The following is a 22650-nucleotide window of genomic DNA, read 5'->3' as shown; positions in this document are numbered from 1 at the left end:
AGCTCTGAGGTCCTGACTTCCTGGTTCCACCTCTTACTATCTGTGTGACCTGGAATAAGTCACTTAAGTATGTCTCAGTCTCCTTAGACATTAAGTGGGGTACAACTCAAGGTTCTTCTGAAGATTAAGTGAATTGTTATCTGCAAAAATTTTAGAACAATGACTATACTAATAATACATAGCAAATACCCAATTGTGTTACATGTTATTGTTATTCTTCCACTATGTAACGTATTTCATCAAAACAGAGTTGCAATCCAGCTCACAGACAAACTTTCATATTAGGGCATCTCAGATGCTCTTACTATTCTTGTTTTTCTTTGTGTTCTCCAGGGACCAGCTAGTGTCATCTTTACCTGGTGCTTATCAATATATGCTTCTCCATGTGCCAAAACAGACTCCTATCTTATCCCCAATACAAAGCGATTTATTCTTGTCTGCTTTTGTCCAGAATATAGAAGAGAGCAGCAGCCTCAGCTCAGGGATAATTTATACACACCACATGCATTGCATTTTACCAATATAAACCCACCAGGAGAAAGTCTGGGTTCTTGCTGATGCCTCCTGAAGACACTCTGTTCTCCCTCCTGAAGAACAGTGGGCAAGACCAACACCATGGAACAGAGGAACCAGAGTGGGAGAGTCAGTGAATTTGTGTTGCTGGGCTTTCCAGCTCCTGCGCCACTTCGGGCGCTATTGTTTGCCCTTTCTCTGCTGGCCTATGTGTTGGTGTTGACTGAGAATACACTCATCATTATGGCAATTAGGAACCACCCCACCCTCCACAAACCCATGTACTTCTTTCTGGCTAATATGTCCTTCCTGGAGATCTGGTATGTTACTGTCACTATTCCCAAGATGCTAGCTGGCTTTGTTGGGTCTGAGCAGGGCCATGGACAGCTAATCTCCTTTGAAGGCTGCATGACACAGCTCTACTTTTTCCTGGGTCTGGGCTGCTCTGAGTGTGTCCTTCTAGCTGTTATGGCCTATGATCGCTACGTGGCCATCTGCCATCCTCTCCACTACTCGGTCATTGTCAGTGGTCAGCTGTGTGTGCAGCTGGCAGCTGTCTCCTGGGCTGGAGGTTTTGGCATCTCCATGGTCAAAGTTTTTCTTATTTCTCGCCTCTCTTACTGTGGTCCCAACATCATCAACCACTTTTTCTGTGATGTTTCCCCATTGCTCAATCTTTCATGCACGGACATGTCCACAGCAGAGCTTACAGACTTTGTCCTGGCCATTTTTATCCTGCTGGGACCGCTCTCTGTCACTGGGGCCTCCTACATGGCCATCACTGGTGCGGTGATGCGCATCCCCTCGGCTGCTGGGCGCCATAAAGCCTTTTCCACCTGTGCCTCTCACCTGACTGTTGTGGTCATCTTCTATGCAGCCAGTATCTTCATCTATGCCCGGCCAAAGGCACTCTCAGCCTTTGACACCAACAAGCTGGTCTCTGTACTCTATGCTGTCATTGTACCATTGCTCAACCCTATAATTTACTGCTTGCGCAACCAGGAGGTCAAGAGAGCTCTACGCCATACTCTGCACTTGTACCAGGACCAGGATACTGAGTTTGGGAAGGCTAACAGAAATGGGTAGAAAGGAGGTGTTGTCTTAGAAAACATTCTTAAACTTGGGATCTATGTCTTTTATGAAGTCCAGAGGAGCTTCTGGGGCCTAATTTAGGGACTAGAGTTTCAAAGGTACCACCAAGGAACTAGTCCAAGAGAAGGAAGAAGGATGGAGTGCAAACTAGCAGCCAGCAGCCGGATTTTTATGTAATTTACATAAAGAAGCTTTATGAATAATTCATCCTAGTGGGATGGGAAGGTTTGACTTAGCAGAAGACATGACTGAACATTAATACAGGGTGTCCCCCCAAAATATATACACACTTTAACGGCTGATAGCTCAGTTTTGAAAATAAAATGTATTTTAATAAACTCTGCCTTTATAATTATTCAACATGTTTGCATATTCTTTTGCAGGAGACCCTATATATAAACGAACAAACAAACAAACAAATGTAGAACTGGCATCTCTCTACATGCCCTTTCCTGGGTTTGCTCTTGGTTTTGCTTCTGATACAGAAGGTATAGGAAAGGGAAGCAGAAGGAGGAAGCCACTCAAGGAAGCACAGGCTTCAGGAGGGAAAAACTTCAGGAGAATGGATGAGATCTCTTCTAGCTGCAGGCTACCAACTGCTTCTATGAGGTAATGGAGCCCAGGAAGTGATCATCCTAGTGTGAATTACAAGTCAAGGAGTCAGGAAACTAAGAATTGTTGTGTTGGCAACATATCGCCTCCTGGGCAACAGGGGTTTAGCTTCCTTTCCTGACTGAGTTCAGAGTACACATTGAACTAGTGGTTGAGTGCAGTTGTTTATTTAATCATCTGTCTCCCTAAAGAGATTTTAAGCTCCATGGAGTCAAGGATCACTTTTTCTTATTCATCATTTTATTACCATGACCCAGGATACTGTTCTAGCACCTGGTTGTTGTGAAGAAACATAATCAATGAATGTAATTTGGAGCCACGGAGGAAAGGCACGTGAGTCACACCTATAGATAGGATTGGCAGGTGCAGGAACTAAACCCTTCCAGCTTCACTGAGTCACAGGGAGGTACAAATTGGCTCAGCCTTGCTGGCAAAAAGAAACTTGAAAAAATATTATCACAAACACTAAAAATATTGAAAATATTCTGACTCAGAAAGATTTTCATAGGTAGATATACAATGCATTAGCTGTAAATTATTCAAGTAATTTTTTATTTGTAGAAGTTTAGCATATTTCTGTGTTCTCATTATCATAAAGGAAATGCACAGACATGTCCTCTTTGATACCCAGTCATCACGGCCACAGGTTAATGTGTGCAGCTGGTGGCTTCCTCCTATATGACTGGTTTCATGAACACTGAGATCAAGGTCTGTTTCATTTCATGTCACCTTCCGTGGCTCCTATGTCATGAACCACTTTTACTGTAACATCTCATCAGTTCCAAACTGGCCTGCAAAGACATGTCCACAACTGGGCTAGTGGACTTTGCTTTGGGCTATTGTCATTCTTGTCTTCCTTTTCACCATCACCATCCTCTCCTATGTCTACATGGTTTCCACCATTTTGTTGTGGTTTTTTTGTAGTGTTTTTGATAGAGTAGAAGTATCTTATTGTGGCTTAATTTGCATTAATAGATCTCCCTATTTTTACCACCTTTGCCCACCTCCACCCATTCGCCACACTCTTCCTTCTGGCCATCACGACTCTTATCTGTGTCTATGGATTATGTATATATGTCCTTTCTCATTCCTGAAAGATATTTTGACTAGATATTTGATTCAGTGTTGAATGTTTTTCTTCAGTGCTTGAAAACTAGTGTGTCCCTACCTTGTGCTCCAAGGTTTCTAATTTATCCTCAATTTTCAGAAATTTGTCTTGTGGGTTTCATTGGACTTATCCTATTTAGGATCCACTCAGTTTATTAAATCTGTAGATCTGGGTGTTTTTTTTTTGTTTTGTTTTTTCCAAATTTGGGGATTTTCTACCATTACTTTTTTGAGTACTTTTTCAGCCCCACTATCTTGCTCCTCTCCTTACTGAACTCTCCTCTCTATTCTTTCCTCTGTTCCTTCCATTCTGCTGTTGAGCCCATCAATTGAACATTTTTATTTCCTTATTTTTTAATCCTCACCCAAGGATATTTTTTCCATTGATTTCTAGAGCAAGTAAAAGGGAGGGGGGAGGGAGAGATAGATGAGAGGGAGGAGGGGGAGAGAGAGAGAAACATGCCTCTGTAGAACTTTTTATGTAGCCATAAACCTGTATAATAAGAAAAAGTCACAGATTGGTTAGATGTGGATTGGTAAACATGAATCTACTTCCTCATGTGACCCCTTCTTTATGTCACCTTGTGCTAATCATCTTTTAGGTCTTGGCTTTTCTTATTTCTGCAACCCTGACCTTCACTACTGCCCACCATTTTACACCTGTCTGACTCCTTCATGTGTTAGCCTAAATACTACTTCTGCTGGTACATTTTCTTTGCTCACCCTAGGTCTACCTACCATTTGCTTCCATACTATCCTATACTTGCTTTGTGACACTTATAACTCTGAAGCTAATTGTCCCTTTATCTTCCCTACTCATAAATAATAAAAACATTCAACACTGAATCAAATATCTAGTGAAAATATCTTTCAGGAATGAGAAAGAAATTTAGCTATTCTCAGATGAAGGGAAAGGGAAAGAATATGTTACCAGAAGACACAATGACAGTTGTCAGAGGGGAGAGAGGAGAGGAGTACTGGATGAAAGTAGGTGAAGGGATTAGCCAAAGAACATATATAGATAACCCATAGACACAGATAAGAGTGTAGTGATGGCCAGAAGGAAGGGGGTGGGGGATAGGTGGACTTGGGCAAAGTTGGTAAAAATAGGGAGATCTATTAATGCAAATTAAGCCACAATAAGATACTTCTACTCTATCAAAAACACTACAAAAAGCAAAACCACAACAAACAACAAAAACACCAAATGATGGCAAGGATCGGGAGAAACTATATCACGTACATTTGTGGTACTAATGTAAAACAGTATATCCACTCTGGAAAAGAGTTTGGCTGTTTCTTTGAAAAATTGAGCATGTAGCCCAGCCAGCATGGCTCAGTGGTTGAGTGTCCACCTATGAACCAAGAAGTCATGGTTCAATTCCCGATGAGGGCACATGTCTGGGTTCTGGGCTCAATCCCCAGTGTGGGGCATGCAGGCAGCAGCTGATCAATGATTCTCTCATCATTGATGTTTCTATCTCTCTCTCTCCCTTCCTCTCTCTGAAATCAATAATATATATGTTTATATATTTAAAATTGGGCATTCAATTAACATAAGACTCGGTAATTGCACTCCTTTGCATTTATCCTAGAGAAAAGAAAACTTATGTTCACATGAAAACCTATACACGAATGTGCGTGTCATAGCAACCGATCAAACAGTCATTCAGTCATTTGGTGGTTCAGTTGTGTATATCTATCTATCTATCTATCTATCTATCTATCTATCGATCTATCTCCTAAACTGGAAACAACTCAGATGTCCTTCAGCTGGTGCATGTTTAAACAAACTGAGGTACATTCATAGCATGTAATACTATTCAGCAACTAAAAAATGAATGATACCCACAAAAATTGATGTAAATCTCCAGAGGATTATGCTAAGTGGAAAAAAGCCAATTGCAAATGATTTCATTTGCATAGCATTACTGTAGAGACATTCACATGTTAGATTATAGAATGCTACTTCTGAACTCTCTGGAGGTGTTGAAACACCTGGTGCATGCAGACCCTTTGGTGTACGGGACAATGCTCCAACCAACTGAGCTACCAGGCCAGGAGCTGGAGGCTGTTTTTAATTGTTCATTCTTTACATTTCCATGACCCTATAAGTTCCTCTACAAATGTTATTCTATCCTTGAAATAACCTGCAGAATGTACACTGAGTGGCCAGATTATTATGACCGGCCAGATTATTATGACCACCCCATCAGTACTTCATTGACACTTCCAAAAATACTGAATATTGAAAACTTCCTAAGCAAATACTCTCAATGTTTTATTATTATTATTATTTGCATACCTAATTACTTCATTGTACCGATGGGGTGGTCATAATAATCTGGCCGGTCATAATAATCTGGCCACTAAGTGTATATATTGAAATGATTATGGCTCATTTTCTTTAGCCTGTTGATGTGGTCTTTTGACTGATAATAATCACCAAAAGCAAACTGTCATCAGCTTCAATAAATCCCAACTTTTGCACATTCCTTATTTAAGTAATATTACCTCACCAGCCAAAGCAATGCTAATTCAACAAGTTGGTAGTTTTTCAACTAACTGTACAATATGTCAATAATATTTATGTATATACATATATTTCTTTATTCAAAATAGGGTTTACTACAATGTCTATGGCATATGATTCGATTCAAAACTGAAGGCCCTGTGCACAAAATTCATGTACGGATAGAGTCCCTAGGCCTGGCCGACAATCAGGGCCGATTTATGGGGCGACCAGTGGGGTGAATGGGGGGGGGCAAGGGGCCGCTGGCACCTGCCTTGGTTGGCCTGGGGCCTGTGGGCTGGGGGCAGCTCCTACATTGAGCGTCTTTCCACTGGTGGTCAGTGCACATCATAGTGACCAGTTGTTCCTTTATACCAGTAGATATTCTTTAAGGTCCTTTATAGATATTCTTTTAAACTCTATTCCTCCTTATTGTTACATCATTTTCTCTGGCTTGGTTACTTACACATGACTTCTTAAGTATATTATGTATATTTTCCATTCCTGAAGCACTGAAGTTCCAATCATCAGATCGGTGAGGCTTATAAACAGCACAATGACCCAGACAATGATAACTGCCCAATCATACTTATTTAGTTCTGATTATTTAAAATAAGAACTGTTTCCTCCCATTTACTTATGAGAATAACTCTTAAACTCAGAATATCAAAGATCTTTCTCTTATATCTCCAAATATTCCCACAAATAATTCCTCTCCAGTCCAAGAGATTCAGTCAACAAATATTTCTAGAACACCAGCTAATAATTATTGAGAAATACTCTGCTGCAGATCCTGTTATAAAAAACTTTCATCCACATATTCATTTACTCTTTAAACTCTGTGAGATAGGTATTAGAATTATTCCCATTTTACAGGTAAGAAAAGGGAGGCACACAGAGGTTAAAGAGTTTTCCCAAGGTTACATGGCTGAACACAGGCAGTGTGACTGTGCAGCCCACATTATTAACCTCTACTTGCACTGCTTATGATGGACTGAGTATAGTGCCAAACCTTTCACAAACTTTATTTTGTTTAATCCTCAAAACACCTGTAATATATCTTATGGAACATAAACTGATATATAACAAAAACCCTAAATTAAACAAAATATAAATTACAAACATGGAACTAAAACCCCAAACCCTAATTCTCAATTCAGTGACTCTTCAATGACATCATGGAATTAAGGGATGTTACCCACATGGATTCAGATGATAAAGGAAAAAACAGTCTAGGATTGTTGAACCCCTATCAGGTTCTAAGCACTCCATCTATCTCAGAACATTTACTCCTCTCAGCAATTCTGTGAGGTCTATTAATCCCATTTGATAGATTGTGAATCTAAGGGTCAAAGAGGTTAAGTAAATTGCCCAAGATTACATGACTGAGTTAGGATATAAACCCTATTGGCCTGGCCCAAAGCCAAAGGCTTCCCTTTGAGCAGGAATGTGGTATGATGGGAAGAAATGCAGACTAACAAGGAAGGAGAAGGCAAGGGGAGGTCGTAAGAATATTGTGACATCCTCTCCTTCATGTAAGTTTCCTAATAAACTTTTATTTCCTAAATTTCCCAAACATGCCCTTTCCCAAAGACTCTGCCCAGTCTTTTTCTCTTTTCTGTTGTATCTCTTTTGGTCTCTCGGGCTCCTGCCTCAGAGCCATCCCAAAGCATCAGAAAGAAGGAGGGGAAAATGGGGACTGTCGGAGGGAGGTGCAAGATAAAAGAATCTTTCCTGGGTTGGCAGCGTTCTCTGAGTATGGGAGGAAGAGGAGGTGAAATCTCTGCAGCACCTTTCTTTGTCCCAATACTTCAACTTTCTTTCATACACTCCCTAAGCCTTTTCTAACCAACCTGGTCATCTCAGGAGGACCCTGAGTTAAACATCCCTCACTGGATCTGCTGATATTTAGCCTACCAAATATCACCCATTTAATCCACAGAAGATACACTCTCTCTTCATAGAATCTGACTGGTCCCTATGGATCTACTCACTCTTCTATATTTGATGTCTATGTTCCTCACATATTATTCCAACTTTGTCAATTTTCTTTTTAAACCATTTAAATTATATACTTCTGATCATTTCCACACAATTCCTTTTTACATTCTGCCTTCTTTATATTCCAATCCCATAATCTATTAATCTATTCTGTCCGTGATAATACCTTTCTCTGTTTTCCATCTATATATGTGTCCATACAACTGTTATAATACCTTTACTAATAAGTTATTAAAGAAGACCCTATAATAGGAACTATTGTCAAAAGGAGAAATACCAGTAACTAACCTATATCTGTAGAAATACATATTTATAGATAGAACTCACCAACAGTGAAGAGGAAAGGAAAGAAAGGACAGCTAATGTCTCTATAAGGAGATGCCACATGAGCCAAGATGTTAAGGCCAACTAGGGGTTAATTCAGGCTCATGGAGATTGCAGCATGAGCAAAGCTACAGAGATAATACACATGCTGTATGCCAAGAGCTACGGGGTATACAATACAAAGTAGGCTGTGGCAAGAGATAAGCTTGTGGTGATAGCAGTGGCAGGTCATGAAGTACTTATACACCCTGTTACATAACTTGAACATTATCATGTAGGCAATAGGGTTCTATGAAAAGGTTTTAAGTAGAGGATTTAAATGGTCAGATTTTATCTTTAGGGGAGACAGTATGTAGGCAGTGATACCAATTAAGAGTCCAGAAGTGAGATGCTAATCTTTTGTTCAAGTGCGCAGAGCATCAAATGTGAAAGTGGAAAAAATTAAAGGATAAGAACAACAATCTGGGGCCAAGAAGGTCAAATGCACAATGACTGGCACATAAAGCAGGTATTGCAGAGAAAGAATCAAGGTTAAAGTATGAATGGCAATTGTACTTTTGAGATTGTTATTTATGAAGCCAGTATATAATGTAGGGGGAAGTATGGTAACTTAAACTTTCAGGGATGAGAAAATGAAGATGTGTCCTTACCACTCGATTATGAGCTCCCTGAAGACTGAGTATATGTCTTATTTACCTTTTATGTATCATAACTCTTAGCCTGTGGTCTGGAACATAGTTGATCCACCATAAACTTTGAAATAAATAAAGTGTGAGTATGTATGGAAAGGATGGGTGTGATGGTAAATATTAGCCAGGGATATGGGTATTTTATAGATGCATTGAAGTACTCTTGTATTGAGAGACATTCCAAGAGCTCTAATGCTGAGTATTAATCACAGAGCATAAAGAGAAGAAAAACTCAGATATAACTCATTAGGTGGTTTGATGTTTTTATATTCCATATATAAGTGTGATATATAATATTTGTCTTTCTCTGTCTGAATTATTTTATTTAGTGGAATGTCCTTAGGGTCCACCCATGTCATTACAAATGGCAGGATTTCCTTCCTTTTATGGGTGAATAACATTGCAATATATATATATAACTTTTAGTTATAGGATGAATAATTTCTGGGGATATAATGTACAGCAGTATATTACAAATATAACTATTTGTATACTTGAAGTTTGCAAGGAGAGTAGAGCTTTAGTGTTTTCACCATAACAATAATGAAATGGTAATTATGTGAAGTATCTAAACCTTTGTGGTACCATTTCACATGATATCCTTTTATGAAATTGTCACATTGTATAATTTAAATTTATATAATATCATATGCCAATTATATCTCAATAAAGTTGGGAAAAAACCATTTGCAGGTTGAAGTGTGAGCACATTTGACCCCTGCTAACCTCATGGAAACAGGCCAAAAACTAAAAAATAGAGAATTTCTTGAGGGAAAATAGCACCCAGGTGTTCAGCTGATTCGACCCCCTCCCAATTCTCCTTTCTGATTTCCATACTCCCTTCCAATGCTACAAGCAAACAGAGGCAATAGTGGGGACATAAATCCTTTTTCCATGTCAACTCCCACATGGAAATGTCAACATTAGATCCAGAAGAGGCTTGAAGTTTGAAAAGAGCAAATTTTATTTTTGATACCAAGGTAAACAGAGAGAGTACTCTACTAAATGTGAGCTTTTATATTGGGCTTGATACTGTCAAAATAATTAAACAAGATATTAGATTAGGTGGCTTTAATGCCTTGGTAGCCAACAAAGGTAAACAACCCAACGCTCAGGCAGGAGTCAATTGTAAATGCAATCATAACCAAGAAAACCGTATTTTAAAAAAACCAATCATAAACAGCCAACTAGGTCTTCCCAAATAAGGCAACCATTTAAGCTTTCACCAGTCACATAATGTCCTTGCTTTGCTTCCACATCTGCTCTATAGAAGCCTTGCCCCTAACTTCTGTCAGGGGAGGGAACCTAACCACTTTCAGTTTGGCACTGCCTGAGTTGAATACATGTTTGCTCAAATAAACTCCAGAAAATTTTATAGTGTCTCATTTAGCTTTTAACAAAACTAAAGGAAAGTCTATTCTCATTCCAAGAGAGCACAGCTTTCAGAACCATTGAGAATCTCAGTTCTGTTGCCATCAGAATCTGCTTCCTAATATGACTTCTAGGTGGATCCCAGATCCTCCTCTTAAATAGTATGTTATGTATGACTTTCATTCTACAGGTGCTGACCTTTTGGAACTTTGTTCCCTTGCAGGAGATGACCAGCTTCCCAAGCTGAGCCTCAAGGTTCCCCCTTTCGGATATAAATCCAGGAGGTATCTTATAGTTCCTCTTTCATTTGCCTGAATATATTGGAAGCTCTGAGGTCCTGACTTCCTGGTTCCACCTCTTACTATCTGTGTGACCTGGAATAAGTCACTTAAGTATGTCTCAGTTTCCTTAGACATTAAGTGGGGTACAACTCAAGGTTCTTCTGAAGATTAAGTGAATTGCTATCTGCAAAAATTTCAGAACAATGACTATACTACCTAGCAAATACCCAATTGTGTTACATGTTATTGTTATTCTTCCACTATGTAACGTATTTCATCAAAACAGAGTTGCAATCCAGCTCACAGACAAACTTTCATATTAGGGCATCTCAGATGCTCTTACTATTCTTGTTTTTCTTTGTGTTCTCCAGGGACCAGCTAGTGTCATCTTTACCTGGTGCTTATCAATATATGCTTCTCCATGTGCCAAAACAGACTCCTATCTTATCCCCAATACAAAGCGATTTATTCTTGTCTGCTTTTGTCCAGAATATAGAAGAGAGCAGCAGCCTCAGCTCAGGGATAATTTATACACACCACATGCATTGCATTTTACCAATATAAACCCACCAGGAGAAAGTCTGGGTTCTTGCTGATGCCTCCTGAAGACACTCTGTTCTCCCTCCTGAAGAACAGTGGGCAAGACCAACACCATGGAACAGAGGAACCAGAGTGGGAGAGTCAGTGAGTTTGTGTTGCTGGGCTTTCCAGCTCCTGCGCCACTTCGGGCGCTATTGTTTGCCCTTTCTCTTCTGGCCTATGTGTTGGTGCTGACTGAGAATACACTCATCATTATGGCAATTAGGAACCACCCCACCCTCCACAAACCCATGTACTTCTTTCTGGCTAATATGTCCTTCCTGGAGATCTGGTATGTTACTGTCACTATTCCCAAGATGCTAGCTGGCTTTGTTGGGTCTGAGCAGGGCCATGGACAGCTAATCTCCTTTGAAGGCTGCATGACACAGCTCTACTTTTTCCTGGGTCTGGCCTGTTCTGAGTGTGTCCTTCTAGCTGTTATGGCCTATGATCGCTACGTGGCCATCTGCCATCCTCTCCACTACTCGGTCATTGTCAGTGGCCAGCTGTGTGTGCAGCTGGCAGCCATCTCCTGGGCAGGCGGTTTTGGCATTTCCATGGTCAAAGTTTTTTTCATTTGTCGCCTCTCTTACTGTGGTCCCAACATCATCAACCACTTTTTCTGTGATGTTTCCCCATTGCTCAATCTTTCATGCACGGACATGTCCACAGCAGAGCTTACAGACTTTGTCCTGGCCATTTTTATCCTGCTGGGACCGCTCTCTGTCACTGGGGCCTCCTACATGGCCATCACTGGTGCGGTGATGCGCATCCCCTCGGCTGCTGGGCGCCATAAAGCCTTTTCCACCTGTGCCTCTCACCTGACTGTTGTGGTCATCTTCTATGCAGCCAGTATCTTCATCTATGCCCGGCCAAAGGCACTCTCAGCCTTTGACACCAACAAGCTGGTCTCTGTACTCTATGCTGTCATTGTACCATTGCTCAACCCTATAATTTACTGCTTGCGCAACCAGGAGGTCAAGAGAGCTCTACGCCATACTCTGCACTTGTACCAGGACCAGGATACTGAGTTTGGGAAGGCTAACTGAGATGGATTGAAAGGAGATGTTAAGTCTTAGAAAACATTCTTAAACTTGGGATCTATGTCTTCTATGAAGTCCAGAAGAGATTCTGGGGCCTAATTTAGGGAGTAGAGTTTCAAAGGTACCACCAAGGAACTATTCCAAGAGAAGGAAGAAGGATGAATTACAAATTAGCAGCTAGCAGGTAGCAGCTGGATTTTTAAGTATTTTACATAAAGCAGGATTCTGAATTATTCATTCTGGTGGGGTGGAAAGACATGACTGAACATTAATACAGGGTGTTCCCCCCCCCCCAAAAATGTATACACACTTTAACAGCTGGTAGCTCAGTTTTGAAAATAAAATGTATTTTAATAAACTCTGCCTTTATAATCATTCAGTGTGTGTGTGTGCATACTCTTTTGGGGGACACCCAATATTTAAACAAACAAGCAAATGTAGAACTGGCATCTCTCTACATGCCCTTTCCTGGGTTTGCTCTTGGTTTTGGTTCTGAGACAGAGGTGTAGGAAAGGGAAGCAGGAGGAGGAAGCCACTCAGGGAAGCACAGGCTTCAGGAGGGAAAAGCATCAGGAGAATGGATGAGATCTCTTCTAGCTGCAGCCTATGAGGTAATGGAGCCCAGGAAGTGATCATCCTAGTGTGAATTACAAGTCAAGGAGTCAGGAAACTAGAATTGTTGTGTTGGCAACATATCGCCTCCTGGGCAACAGGGGTTTAGCTTCCTTTCCTGACTGAGTTCAGAGTACACATTGAACTAGTGGTTGAGTGCAGTTGTTTATTTAATCATCTGTCTCCCTAAAGAGATTTTAAGCTCCATGGAGTCAAGGATCACTTTTTCTTATTCATCATTTTATTACCATGACCCAGGATACTGTTCTAGCACCTGGTTGTTGTGAAGAAACATAATCAATGAATGTAATTTGGAGCCACGGAGGAAAGGCACGTGAGTCACACCTATAGATAGGATTGGCAGGTGCAGGAACTAAACCCTTCCAGCTTCACTGAGTCACAGGGAGGTACAAATTGGCTCAGCCTTGCTGGCAAAAAGAAACTTGAAAAAATATTATCACAAACACTAAAAATATTGAAAATATTCTGACTCAGAAAGATTTTCATAGGTAGATATACAATGCATTAGCTGTAAATTATTTAAGCAATTCTTTATTTGTAGAAGTTTTGCATATTTCTGAGTTCTTGTTATGATAAAGATAATGCACTGACATGTTCTCTTTGATACCATGAACTACAGCAGCTTTTTATTCTGAGTGACAGATGTCAGTTTGTTCTTGACTCCCTGCCCTGTATATTCCCCTAGGGCAGAAATTAACCTATTCTTGAATCTACAATATCGGCCACAGTTCCTGACACTGTAGGCTCCTGTGACAGGTTATCCTTTACTTCCCACTCCCCAGTTATCTATTCTCTGCACTCCTGTACCCCTTTGTGAACCCAATCTTCCAGGGAGTGAGAGCAATTGAACCTATGGACTGTATCACTCTAGCTCTGTGGGCCTCTGGCATCCAGTTTGGTTGGGTCAATGGGAGGCAGGAAACTACAGAATGCCAGGAGAGAGGTGACAAGGAATTATTCCCTCCTTCCCTGGTACTGTGATTCTGGCAATAATTACAGCTCCTGCAATGGCGGGGGGCGGGAGGGGGGGGGGGGGCTGCAGCTGTCTCTGGTACCAGCACTGCCAGTCCTTCTGTGGCCTGACACCCTTGTCGGTTGTCTTCACCTCACCCAACTTCGGTGGACAGCTGTGGCATTTAATTCTATGTACAAATTTCAGCCCAGCCAGTATCTCAGTGATTGAGTGTTGACCTATGAACCAGGAGGTCATGGTTCCATTCCCAGTCAGGGCACATACCCGAGTTGTGGGCTCTATTCAGTGTGGGGCGCGTGCAGGAGACAGACGATCAGTGATTCTCTCTCAACATTGATGTTTCTGTCTCGTTCTCCCTCTCCCTTCCTGTCTGGAATCAATAAAAATATATTTTAAAAATGAAAATATCAGCAGAAATTGCCTGCTATTTCTTACTAGGATTCTGATCATATATGGCATTTAATAAATATTAGTCAAATTGAAGTAAACCTCGGTAGGACTGCTTATAATGAGTATACCACTTTAAAAACAGACATGGGTTTAAGTTTTGAAATAAGTAACATCACCTAAGTAAACCTCATTTTCTACTTAAGTATGATATAGAACAAAACTTGAATTAAAATGCAAAATCACTTATTCTACATTTAATTTTTCAATATTTCTCCATAAATCACTTCCACTTTTCTTCCATCCACATGCCACTGCCAAACTGAATCGATTCTGAGATGTCTGAGCTAACATCTTGAGCAAATTTAAACTCAGGTGTTGAAGCTATTGTGCCCAACTTTTCTGCCATTTAATGTAAGACTCTGTATGCCACTAGGAAGCCTTAGTTCCTCTCAGAACCAATGTAAGTTTACTGCAGTGAACTATCTCTTTACTTTTTTCCTATTAGGTTGCACTTATTCTCTTATCCGAGTAAATAAGACTATATTGTATGATCTGTAGAATAATTTTCCCAGGTAGTTCTAATCTACTCACCCCGGTGACTATCATCTAATAAATAATATAATCAGACTTTTAAAACAGCTTCACTGGCAAGTGGGAAAATGATGAGAAAGTAGATGTTCTTGGGAGACAAATATTTTGCATAAGACCCTGGCATTATTAACTGTTAATTTATGTTTTTCAGAGGTTATTTGAGCTTCAGGTTTTTGAACTTCAGTTTCCAAATTTGTGAAATATCTACCTTCAAAAGTTGGTATGAAGGTTAAATGAAAATGAATATATGTGCATGTATATGGCACGACGTTTAACACATATAATTCTAAATTATTCAACAAAATACAAGATAAACAGGATTGATCATAAGATCTTTAAAACTCAACTGGAGTTTCAAGCTTTCCATGATGCTTTTCATTTTTCCAGCCTCCAGCTTGTGCAGATCTACCCCCATGCCTATCTGGAAGAAGTGATCTCTTGCTGTGCTTAACTCCTGTTTAGTGTGACAATGTTTTGGTTATAATACTCTTCCAGACTCCACCTTATACTGATAATTACTCAAATACACATAGTATTTCTCATGCTAGATTGTAAGTTTCTCATATCATAGATATCTCTTTATGACTTTCCGTTACTAAAAATTATTTCTACTTACTTGGTATTATGCATTCAATGGTCAATAGATATTTGATGAATAAATCCCTGTCTGAGTGGATGCCATACTTTCAATTGATAGCCACAGTACCCATACCTTCCTATATTTTTTGGCACAGTTCCCATTTTATTTTGTTCTATCTCTTCCAATTTTTAGACTGAGACAAATATGATTAATTCTTCACATTCATTTCAATACTTTCTAACATGCTGAGGCTGGAGAGCTTAACACTACAGTTCTCAGGCTTTTATTTATGCTTAGGTTCCTGTCTCATGCACTTTTATGAGACTTTGATTCACACATAAGTCTCAAGCAGAGGAAGGCTGAGTGCGGGATGTTCATTTAGTTGATATGGATTATGGCCAAAGTTGGGGATCCTGCAGATTCTGGTTCATCAGCTCTGAGAGGGAGCAGTAGCCACAGCTGCTTTTTCTATTATGATTGAAACAAGGGGGTCTGGGGAATTGTTCCTGGTGTTCAGCCTGAATAAAGCCCCCTTCTCCAGCCCTCTCTATGATTTTATAAAAACCAATTCTCTTTCTGCTTAAACTAAGGTGAATTCCATTATTTGAAACAGAACAGACTGATACAATCACTCTGGGAAAATTATTATTCATCCTGAATCTCCGTTTTCTTGTTTGAAAACTGGGAATATTAGTAACATTTTATAAAGTTGTTGGAAGCATTAAATTAGATAACATTTTTCTGTTGAATTTTATAATTATTTCATCTAATTTTATTTTCAATAAATGAATAAATTGATGTACTATTTATAACTATGTATTTTAATAAAAATAAATTCACAAATAAAAAATTATCTTTGTTCTTACTCATGATTTTAGTCCAGAAAATAAGTTCACATAAATGCTTTAAAACACTCTACTGTCAGTGTACTTATGTTTGTTGATCTTATCTATAAAAGAAAGGTATTTAACAGGGTACAAAGAAAATCTTCAAATATTGGACAATAACCTTCAGCTGCTGCCACCACACTTGCTGTTTTCAGAAGAGATATATGCAGAGGAGATGTTGCAGGCAAAGACACGTTCTGTTACATATTAGATCTGTGTCCTCAATCTCTTAATCAGTGAGCAGGCCTGGACCATATTTGAGACACAAGGTCATTTCTTGTTCCACTGGCCCAACTCTTTGACTTTGAAAAGTCTGAACAGTCTCCTTATACTTTCCCCCAACCTACAGTCTAATTATGGCCCTCACAGCCTCATCACTCTGATGATAAAACTATGACAGGAGACATGGAAAGATTAAATTAGAAGTAAGAGAAGGTTTCAGTCTGAGGCTTAGCCATCAGCTACCTCTCCTTTGCCTTGTCTCCTGCCTTCCTTTGCTTTTGATCCTTGCGCTTATTTTCTTCTTGGATTGCTATGAATGAACATTCCTTCTTCAAAACCTCTTTCTCAGGTTATTCTCAACAACTATTCACATGACATGCAAAAGAGAAGAGCCACGCAGAATGACCCAAAAGGAAGAGACAAGTTCCCTTAAAAGATAAAAGAGCCAAAATTGGCTACATTAAACTTTATTGGCCAAAGTTCAATTTCCTAGGTCTATGTGCAGCTGTTTACCTTCAATGCTTAGGAGTACTACTCTTTTCTTGAGTGGAGGGAGTGGAGCGGAAGTTGTGTTCTCAGGTTATTCTCAACAACTATTCACATGACATGCAAAAGAGAAGAGCCACGCAGAATGACCCAAAAGGAAGAGACAAGTTCCCTTAAAAGATAAAAGAGCCAAAATTGGCTACATTAAACTTTATTGGCCAAAGTTCAATTTCCTAGGTCTATGTGCAGCTGTTTACCTTCGATGCTTAGGAGTACTCTTCTCTTGAGTGGAGGGAGTGGAGCGGAAGTTGTGCTTCTTTTAGAAGTTAGTATGTACTCTTAACAGTGCTAACTCATCTTTTGTGTATTTTAATCCTCTCACCAGCAACCCCTCAGAATAACATTAACGCTTTAAAGTAATAGGATATGAGTTATAGTTACTTCCCAAATGACCACAAAGAAGAAGGAAAAATCAAGACTTGAGACTAGAATTAGAATCAATCACCAGGGTGATTTGCCATAAAACCTTTGCTGTTCTGTTTCTCCATCTGATAATGATATAGTATCACTTCTGTTCACCCTTGGAGATCACTAGGGAAATGTCTAACTTCTTTGTCATTGTTGCTATTCAAAATCCTAGAACAAGATCCCCAAGGATGTGTCATTTAAAGAACAGTAGTTGTCTCTACTAAGCAGTGGGCTCTCTGTTCTGCCTGGTTGAGGACTGTGTGAGGAGTCAACATACAATCAGTGGCAGAAAAACAGAGAATGAGAGCAAGAGAGAAGGGAGTAAGAAGAGATAATATTAAATAAACACAGAGAAAAAATTAAAAAAGAAAAATTTCTCCCATCTTGGGCTTTTATCATCCAACAGGGGCATCCAGCAAGCCAAAAAGTAATCTTTGAATATTGGATTTAATAGTGTAACCAAATATATAAATTGAGGTGATGTTTCCTTTAATCAATAGATAAATAATTTTCATTTTCCTATAAAACCATCTGGATCCCAGACTCTTTCCCAGATGATGAGAATCACAAAATCATGGGACTCTTGAGTTTCACAGAGAAGCAGTTTTCCACGCCTTAGATCAGGCTATTTTAATGTCTCTCCTTTCCCCCTGTTCCCTATTGCTTTCTGCCACCTATCTGCAACTCCTTTCAGGTGGAGCTACAAAGACTCGTGGGGCAACAAAGGCCATATTCTTCAGAACACTCTCCATAGATCTGACCACCGGACAACTATAACAAGATCTCCAAGCCAGACTCAACCAAGATGACCTAGTTCACTCAGGTGACTAAAGAGAAAAAACAGGTGAGATATTTGATATTATCTAAACATCACAAATAATTTGTTTATTGAGTGCCAACCATGCATCAGGAACTGTGCTAGACATTCGATATAAGACAGACAAGCTGAAAATAGCATAAAATTGGTATTTTTCAAGGAATTCACAAATCTAGGAGTGGTGACAGGTAAGCAAATGATACAGGTTAGCATAATACGACGCTCCAAGGTCCAAAATTTTATAAGACCAGATAGCCAGGGGTGATGGGCTGAAGAGTGTGATCGTGGGGCTGGTTAGAGATCATTTGATAGAGAGGATAAGTCTGAGTAGGCATTTGCCAGGTGGCAAGCATTAGAAAGAATTTCAGGTAGAAGACAGAGTATGTGTAACTGCATAGATAGAATCTTGAGAAGGATGTTGTAATGAAGAACTTCAAATTCTTCAGTGTGACTTGAGCTTGGGCTGAGTATCTGACAGAAAAAAAATATTAGCATGAGGAATGTGGGGTTCAGATCACGAGGCACCAGCTATGGAATGTAAGTAAGGAATTTAGATGAACAGTAACCACTGAAGGATTTAAACTGGATAGTCACAGGTTCATCTTTTTATTTTAGCAAGATCACTCAGTCTAGAGACAGGAATACTATTTAGTATCTCTACTTACAGTCTTAAATGGACAGCAGGCCTTTTGCCAGTCTCTATACAGGTCCCAGCCTCTTGCAGTGCATGCTTACTCTATCTTTACTGAGACTTGAACTTTTTCTTTTCCTTTGCGTTTTCCACCCTAATTACACAAAATCGCTCCCATTATTTGCACTACTCTCTTTGTTCTCTTGAAACTTCCTCTTCCTTCATGATAAAACCTATCTCCTTCCTGTAGCATCTTCCAGGGAATACACATCAGTTCAGCAGGTGAGCCCCTCCTCTGGCTGAGCCAACACGCTCATCATAATAAAGACCTTCAGAGTAGTGACATGGGCAGCAACTGGGTGGCACACACCAGGTCAGTGGCTGGATCAGAGGTCAATGAACAGTGGGGGAGGTCATGTAAATTCAGACTTTAGACACAGATAGGGGTTAGGGTAAGAAGCATCACAAATATCAGGAAGTCTTGACTATAGACTTGGGAAGCAAGTTGCTCGTGGAAAACTAAACAAATCAGGTTTTGGAACTTTAGACTAATCACAAAGGCTCAGATGGGGTGTAAAGGCTAAATTCAGAAGTGAGGAGTTTGGACATAAAAGACTGAAATTAAAAGAAAAATTGATTTCAGTATGAGGATGAGAGCCAGGGATCAGGAGAGAAGGCAACACAGTAAAGAAACGGAAAGAGCAGACTACGAATTCACAGTGGCAATGAGCAGAGAGAGAGGAGGAAAGCAATCCTTAAACACGGAGGATTATAGCATAGTAGAGACTGACAGTCTTAGGTTATAATACCATCTCTGCCAACTTTTACTTGTATAAGTATAGTCAAATTATTTACCTTATTATCTGTAATATGGGACCAATAATATCTGTTTTATTTGGTTATTGTGAGAATTAAGTGAGATAAAGTATGGAAAGAACCCAGTACAAATTCTGCCGAATGTTAGGTACTCAGTAAATGATGAATATTTTATTATTGAACAGATTATAGACAAAGGCAGAGATGAGGAGCAAAGATGATGAAAGCTATGCAGGAAAACTGGGTGAGTGCTCAAAAGGGAGAAAGTGCAGGACAGTAGTCCTAAGTGGCCCTCAGTTACAAAGTACTAACAACTTACTCAAAGTTTTAAGAACAAAGTATGAATCTTAAAAATCTAAAAGGAAGCTCAGGTAAATTAGATAATCTTGTTTTCCATGTGTGGTCAGTGTGATAAGAGATACTGTCAGATATTGCAGGACTCATTGTGTTGGAATGGGGAGAATTAGGAAAAAGTGAGAAGAGGGCTAATTATATAACATCCTTCAGCCTTGTCTGGATCCATTCACACCATCCATTCTTTCTAATCAAAATGCAAATCATTCATTTCATCATTAGCTTTTATCTCTTTACTCTGTGCCTGTGCATTTTCTATTTTCTCTTCTTGATTATTTCTCCCCCTTCAAAACTTGAAATGCTTCATTTCAGTTCAAGTGGTACCTCCTTGGTGAAAGGATTCTAGGCTACTCTGACAGAAAGAATTATTCTCTACTCTCGGCTTCCGGTACTCAATATTCCATTGCAATGCTTACTTATTACGTTATATTCTAATTCTCTGTTCCCTTCTCTGTCTCCTTTACTAGATAGTTCCAATGTCTGTTTGTTGTGGTGTTTTCTTGCTAGGGTTAAAGGTATAGGAGCTGGTGTGAGGGAGGGGTCAGGGAGTGGCAAACTAAAACACATTTTAAAGATGCGAAAGACCTGGGTATTACCAGAAAGATAGCAGCAGTAGAAAGTAAGCAGTCAAAGGTAAGGAAAGAAAGTGGTTGATTGATTGTATAGTGTTCTAAAGCAGATACAAAGTAAAAGAATATTTTCATGAAAAGTGATAAATTGATTGACCATCTTTGGAAGTTATAGAAAATGACTCAAAAAATCTGCTAGGGCCGTGGTCGGCAAACTGCAGCTCGCGAGCCACATGTGGTTCTTTGGCCCCTTGAGTGTGGCTCTTCCTAAGCCTTAGGAGTGCCCTAATTAAGTTAATAACAATGTACCTACCTATATAGTTTAAGTTTAAAAAATTTGTCTCTCAAAAGAAATTTCAATCGTTGTACTATTGATATTTGGCTCTGTTGACTAATGAGTTTGCCGACCACTGTGCTAGGGGAATTCTTAAAAAGCCAACATGATTACAGCTGCTTAAAAGGATCTGGTGATCTGCTCACCATCCTCTCCCCGACCGCTTCCTTCTCTGGGTTCATTTCTCCCTTCCACTTACCCTGCTCCAACCAGACTGAACTCCTTGCTGTTCCTCATGCTGTGCCTCAACTTAGGGCAGTGATGGTGAACCTATGACATGCGTGTCAGAGGTGACACGCGAACTCATTTTTTGGTTGATTTTTCTTTGTTAAATTGCATTTAAATATATAAAATAAATATCAAAAATATAAATCTTTGTTTTACTATGGTTGCAAATATCAAAAAATTTCTATATGTGACACGGCACCAGAGTTAAGTTAGGGTTTTTCAAAATGCTGACACGCCGAGCTCAAAAGGTTCGCCATCACTGACTTAAGGTCTTTGAATGACCTATTCCCTTTGTCTGGAAAGCTCTTCCCCTCAATAGCCAGTTGGCTAATGCCTTCTTCATGACTCCGCTCAATGAGGTTTATCCCTATCAGCTATTTAAAATATGAACCAGCCACTACTCCATGCCTTCATTTTCCTTAACTTACTCTATTTTCTCCAAAGAACTCACCAATTCCTACATCTATATCTTTATTGTATTTATTCAAAGTCTTCAGAAGGATTGTATTTACTCGTATCTCTCCATTGGGATGTAATGTCTTAAGATTAGGACTTTTGGACTGTTTTTTTCTGCTTTGTTCAATGAGCTATTTCAAGCATCTAGAATAGTGTCTGTCACATAGTAAGTGCTCAATGAATATTTATGAAAAGAATGAGTTTAATATACAGAAAGAGATGGGATTTCTAATAGAGAAATTTCCCGAGAAATAAGATGTAAAGCAGATAGTACGTTCTTACATAAAGATTCCTTCACAAACTTGTTCTGTAATGGTTCAGATTTAGGCTATGTGCTTCCATACACCTCTTGGGCAAAAATGATCTAAGAGAGATGTTAAAATTAATTAAAGGATAATTCTATGTAGTAGAGAAATAAGTCAACTTTGAGTTCTATATCACTGTGCCTATTTTTTCCAGCACATATAACCAACTACTATATTGTAGACCTGGGAGTTTAGGCCATACTGTATGTATAAATCAGAAATAATAACTAAACACTGAGGAAAGTCCACATCTTATTCTTCTTTACAGTTTCTGGATTCTGCATTTCCCTTTCCAGGTCATCTGTCTTGGTCTCCTTGAAAAGAATGTTTCTCTTTTTTTAGATTAATTTTATTTATAATCTCAAGGTAACTTTTATCCTTACTTTTCTCTTTCTTCTATCCCCACTTGTGAAGAAAGTTTCTTTTAATTTCAATTCTCTCCTTAGGTCCATATTGTGCCCCAGGAAGCCCAGGACCCTTAGATTCTTAATGTAACTTGTCTTCCAGCAGTGTCCATAATAATGAGGAGTTTCAAAGTCAAGGAGTAGGTAGAAGTAATCAAGTAACACTTCTTTATTTTGCAGTAGAATATCTTTGAAGAGGATATAGATGAATGCACAAATTAACTTAGGATAAAATAAGAACTTCTATATGTATATATAGTATATATACAGGGTGGGGCAAAAGTGGTTTTACAATTGTTCATATGGAAAACAATCAATATTAATAAATAATACAAGAATAAATTCTGTTTTATGTACTCATAACTATAAACCTACTTTGCCC

General features: G+C 39.3%; 2 protein-coding genes across 2 annotated transcripts; both read left to right on the top strand.

The window, feature by feature from the left end:
- The first annotated feature begins 432 nt into the window (after positions 1–432).
- On the top strand, positions 433–1715 carry LOC102258842 (olfactory receptor 226). Its single transcript, XM_005873925.2, has one exon. The coding sequence runs from the start codon at positions 616–618 to the stop codon at positions 1597–1599; it is 984 nt and encodes a 327-aa protein (XP_005873987.1). The 5' UTR covers positions 433–615; the 3' UTR covers positions 1600–1715.
- A 9440-nt stretch (positions 1716–11155) lies between these two features.
- LOC102252128 (olfactory receptor 226-like) lies at positions 11156–12130 on the top strand. Its single transcript, XM_014545903.1, has one exon. The coding sequence runs from the start codon at positions 11156–11158 to the stop codon at positions 12128–12130; it is 975 nt and encodes a 324-aa protein (XP_014401389.1).
- Positions 12131–22650: the final 10520 nt, after the last annotated feature.

The sequence above is a fragment of the Myotis brandtii genome, unplaced genomic scaffold (genome assembly GCF_000412655.1).
Source record: "Myotis brandtii unplaced genomic scaffold, ASM41265v1 scaffold422, whole genome shotgun sequence".
NCBI classification, from domain to species: domain Eukaryota; kingdom Metazoa; phylum Chordata; class Mammalia; order Chiroptera; family Vespertilionidae; genus Myotis; species Myotis brandtii.
The sequence above is the reverse complement of the archived record's forward strand: the minus strand, read 5'-3'. Positions and strand labels throughout refer to the sequence as shown.

What these genes read in the sequence shown, in the direction of transcription:
- LOC102258842 (XM_005873925.2), top strand. Translation starts at nt 616, where the DNA reads ATGGAACAGAGGAACCAGAGTGGGAGAGTCAGTGAATTTGTGTTGCTG.
- LOC102252128 (XM_014545903.1), top strand. Translation starts at nt 11,156, where the DNA reads ATGGAACAGAGGAACCAGAGTGGGAGAGTCAGTGAGTTTGTGTTGCTG.